The 4,858-nt window shown below is 38.3% G+C and overlaps 1 protein-coding gene across 1 annotated transcript; it reads left to right on the forward strand.

Moving 5' to 3' along the window:
• Window positions 1–1,463: 1,463 nt before the first annotated feature.
• LOC124375015 lies at window positions 1,464–3,522 on the forward strand. Its single transcript, XM_046833148.1, has 2 exons — window positions 1,464–2,027; window positions 2,995–3,522. The coding sequence occupies exons 1-2, from the start codon at window positions 1,464–1,466 to the stop codon at window positions 3,520–3,522; spliced, it is 1,092 nt and encodes a 363-aa protein (XP_046689104.1).
• The last annotated feature ends 1,336 nt before the right edge of the window (window positions 3,523–4,858 follow it).

Consider the following 4,858-nt stretch of genomic DNA (forward strand, 5'->3'; position numbering starts at 1 on the left):
CCTGCGCTCTGCCGGTCTTATAGACGAGCTCCTCACGCCTGAGATTTAATGGGGTGATCAACCGAGGCGGAGAGAAAGAGTGGGGATGGAGGGGCCCCTCCTGCCAACTACAGATAGCCCGTGTATTAGAATAGTGGAATGGGCAGTCCGCGCGTTCTCGCTCTGTACTCATCTGAATTTTATTGTTTAGTAGTAAAATTTAAATTGAATTAAATTTAAAACAAGTAATAGTATTTCAAAACTATGCCACGGAAAATTCTGTCAAATTTATCGAATTTATGTTTTAGGAAGAAGAGTGTAACAGAATGCAACCAGGCAATACCAATATTACCAAACAGAGGAGTTATTTTTCCACGAAAAAGAACAAAAAATCCTCGCAGAGAGGCCTCACAGAGGAGGAAAAAGTTAGAAATTTGCCTAGACTTAATTAAGCCTTCTGAGTAACAATGGCAGACTTCAATAAATTATATAAATTTGTGTAATTGTAATTGTATCATAAATCTTTATATTCGTAGCATTAGAGATTAGTAGGACTAAATTATTTTCATCATCCGTATTACATAAAATTTCTGTAATATAAGTGTAATATTTCTTACATAACCGCTTTATATTTCTTTCAAATATAAGTGTTTAAAATTGTAAACCAAAAATATACTCATATATTATCTTAAACTGAATTTGTCAGTTACAGTAATATAATATAATTAGCAAAATTTTGTATTTATTAATGATGTCACGTGCTATGTTAGGTATTTAAGTCAGGTAGTTGTCATTGATTTTGTCATATTTCTATAATTGTGTTTTTGGTTGAATATTTACTCGCAAGTTTCTTTTTTAATCTTTTTTAATACCCTTAGTTTATTACAGCTATTACATAACTCTTATTACAGATTTTGTAGTGTAATTATTAATTTATTTACTACCAATTAAGGACTCCACATTATAATATGTTGCTTTTGCCCTATTAATTTGAATATATTCCAATAGCACAAAAAGATTATGACATTTTATTCGTTGTGCACCATCTCACATTTTGTAAAGTGTCTTTGGAGTTATAAAGAAAGTTCAATATTAATATAATTAATTCGATATAATTTCTATGTTTTGCAGATATGTTCGTGTAAAGTGTCTTTGGATTTATAAAGAAAGTTCTATATTAATATAATTAATTCGATATAATTTCTATGTTTTGCAGATATGTTCGGATATATAACGACTTATTAATTCGGATATAAAACGACTCATTAATTCGTAAGATAATAGAAATCAGAACCGTTCCGAACTGAGGTCGCTATCAGCCGCATGTACAGAATTTGTCAGGAATTTTCGGGATTTATCGGTACTGCTCGGCTCTGTCCCCACTCTTTCTCTCCGCCTCGGTTGATCACCCCATTAAATCTCAGGCGTGAGGAGCTCGTGTCTTATAGTGTAAGAACCAGCACTCTTAAGCCGTGTCCACACATATGCCGCGGTTGGCTTTTGGCAATGCCGCGTTGGCAAAGCCAATGCAATGTAGACGTGGCCGTTGGCATATGCCGCTGAGCCAATGGTTTGCCAACGAAAATCGCTCTAGTGTCGGTCTCCATCAAAGGAAGCCGGTGAGAGCCGGTAGTGGGGACGAGCCAACCGTTGGCTTCACGCGGCATGCACGTGGTTCAGTTGTGGCTGAGACAGTGCCGAGTACAGTCATGGAGTGGACGAACGATAAAGTGTGTCAACTTATTGAGCTCTACCGTGATAAACCTGTTCTGTGGGACTGTCGCTTGAAAGGGTACAAAGACAGAAACAAGAAACAAGATGCTCTTCAAGAAATAGCAGATGTTTTTGGTGTTGACAAAGCAGTAGTGGAAAAGAAAATTAAAAACCTAGTGTGCCATTTTTTACGTGAAATAAAAAAGGAGAGAGACTCAAGTAAGTCTGGTGCGGGAAATTCTGATGTGTACAAGAGTAAATGGTTTTGCTATAACAACATGCTATTTCTCCAGGATCGAAATACACCTAACGAAACGACGGACACAATCACGCAGGTAAATATATATTGACACAGTAAGTATTAGTAATTATATTTTACGTTCATATCAAACACATATTACATAGTTAGGGCTAATTATTTGTCTTGTTGAAAGGATAATTTTCCAGCCGGGGAAGCGAAGAAGTCTGCAAATTCTTTTCTAGTGGCTTGTGCCTCATCAGTGCTTCTTCTTGAAGTTCGAGGAATGTTGACCAAAGCTTGATTTGAAGGGGATTGTCTCCAATGTCCTGGATTGATCTCACCTGTAGTTGAGCACTCAGAGTCGAATGTTCCCACGGGGTTGTACACTGATTTGGGAATTACTTTTCCTCAAGTAGTTGTGCAGATAAAGTACTGCCAACACCACCAGCGTAGCCCATTCTGGTTTTAATAGCATAGGTCTTTGTAGTATGCGGTACACAGAGGATATTATGCCGAATGCATTCTCAGAAACTCTACGTGTCTACTTAACCGATAGTTGAACACTCTTTCTTTAGAGTCCTTTTTTTGAATACCTGGATATGGTTTCATGATGTGCTTCGATAAAGGAAAAGCATCATCGGCCACAAAAACATACGGTGTTTTATCTGTTCTTCCAGGAAGAGGAGTAGGAGGAGGAAGATGCATTGTGTTGTTCCTCAGACAATCTCTGAATGTTGTGTGACTAAACACACCTCCGTCTGATATTCTTCCTTGACAACCAACACTTGCGTAGATAAAGTTGTAGTGCGCATCTACCACCGCAAATAGAACTATACTGAAAAAACCCCTTGTAGTTGAAATATTCTGTGCCACTATGGATAGGTGCTTGCAACTCAATATGCTTCCCATCAAAGGCCCCCACACAGTTTGGGAAATTCCACTTATCATTGAACTCTTTTGAAATAACTTTCCACTCTGCTTCTGTTTTTGGCATCTGAAACAAAATGACAACAATATAGCAATATTCATTATCCAATCATTAATCTTTTCCTTTTTTTTAGGACGAGCATACAAATAAAGATGGAGATACTGCAAACCAATCGCAAACTGTCAACCAGGACCAAGTTGCTGGACCAAGTGGAGAAACGCCTCGAAAACGTGTAAGTTTGCCAAAGGAACAGTCTGATCGGCCAGGCGGAGGCCCACAAAAGAAAAAAAAGACTACAGCTACAGAAGAAGCTCTGTCAATTATGAGAAGTATCCAAGGTCGGCATAAAGGTATGGATCAGTTCAAATCTTTTGGAGAGCAAGTAGGACTGCGTATTAAAGACCTCCCATCATCAAATGCTCAGAAAATTGCAAAACACCTTATTAGTAATATTCTGTTTGAAGCAGAAATGGGCAAGTACGACTATGGCAACCCAATCGGCGGAAGTTACTCACAGCCATTCTACCCAACACCGAACTACGTACAACAACCGATTTCTGTCCCGATGCCACCAGCTTGTCCCAATCCAAACCCATGTAGTGAGCAGCTGTCTTTTCACGGAATAGACAAACACAGGCAAACTCTCCAGATTCAGTCATAAGCTCCTCGCTATCAACCCATACGGACAATGACTCTATCGACAATATATTGATGCACCTGTAATAATAATTTTACAAATTTAAATAAAAGAGAATTTTACACCTCATCTCTTCAAAATTCAAATTTGAGTTAAGACTTTTGTTCATTTTTGTTATTGTAATTAACTTAATACTCATTTTAACTAAGTAAATAAGGGTTTCATTTGTAATGGAGAGTGTTTTGTTCGGAACTTGAGACGCATGTCTACCAAATAAAGGTTTTTTTCTAATATACAATTTTTTCTTACCTTGATGTAATCCTGTAATACACTGACAATTGCTTCACAAACAGTCGGGATGATGGTTGATATTATTTGCTTTGAAATCTTGAATGTGTAACTTAACGAGTGGTAAGAGTCTCCCGTTGCCAAAAACCGCAGAGTAACTGCAAGGCGTTCATGTGGAGGAATAGCACTTCTGAAGGACGTGTCTCGTTTCTGGATGATACGAGCTATCTTATTTAGAAGATCTTCAAAGTCACTACTTTTCATTCGAAAAAAGTTTTTGAAACCACATCCATATCTGTACTCGAGATTTAATTCGTCTTCATCATCCAATACCAAATCCTTCATCAACTCACTAGTTCCGTATTTTCTTCTACTTTGAAGGCTTGGACGCACCCAAAACCGTCGTTTACCGCAATTTTTCGTGATTGATAATTACAAACGCGCCTAAAGCAACTAGTACATCCTCCTCGTCAGACATTTTGCGACTGAATGCCAACTCACGTGTAGACGACAAGCCAAAATCTGGGGTCCACCCAAACGGTCCAAGGAACAAGCGATCCAATTTTTCTATTGGAAAACACTAAGTACAAATCAGAGGGCAGAATGGCGGTGGGGGCGTGGTTTACGCAACCTCAAAAGGGGGTTCACCCAAACGGTCCAAGAAACAACCGATCCAGCTCCGCCCATAACAAAAATATACCGATCCAGCTCCGCCCATAACAAAAATATAGCCATTTAAGAACAGAGTTATGAATTTTTAACTAACCAATAGAAATTGAGCCAAGATAAAGGCAGCGTTTCAATGTTTCACCTGTAACTGAGTATCAGGCGCGCAGAGATGGATAGAGGTTCAGGTAGCAGAACCTTGGCGATCACCGATTCCATCACAAACTGGCGATCGATTGAGGCGGGCAGTTTGAATGAGCCGCACTGTTTTTAACAAATATATATGTTAAATAAACCTGCACCGATATATTTATTTCTGAACATAACATTTCTAATTTCTACAGTCATTAACTGAATAAGTTGGTGCTTCTAACTGGGTGGATTTTTAACAATTACATATTTATTG

The sequence above is a fragment of the Homalodisca vitripennis genome, unplaced genomic scaffold, assembly GCF_021130785.1.
Source record: "Homalodisca vitripennis isolate AUS2020 unplaced genomic scaffold, UT_GWSS_2.1 ScUCBcl_12491;HRSCAF=22229, whole genome shotgun sequence".
NCBI lineage: Eukaryota > Metazoa > Arthropoda > Insecta > Hemiptera > Cicadellidae > Homalodisca > Homalodisca vitripennis.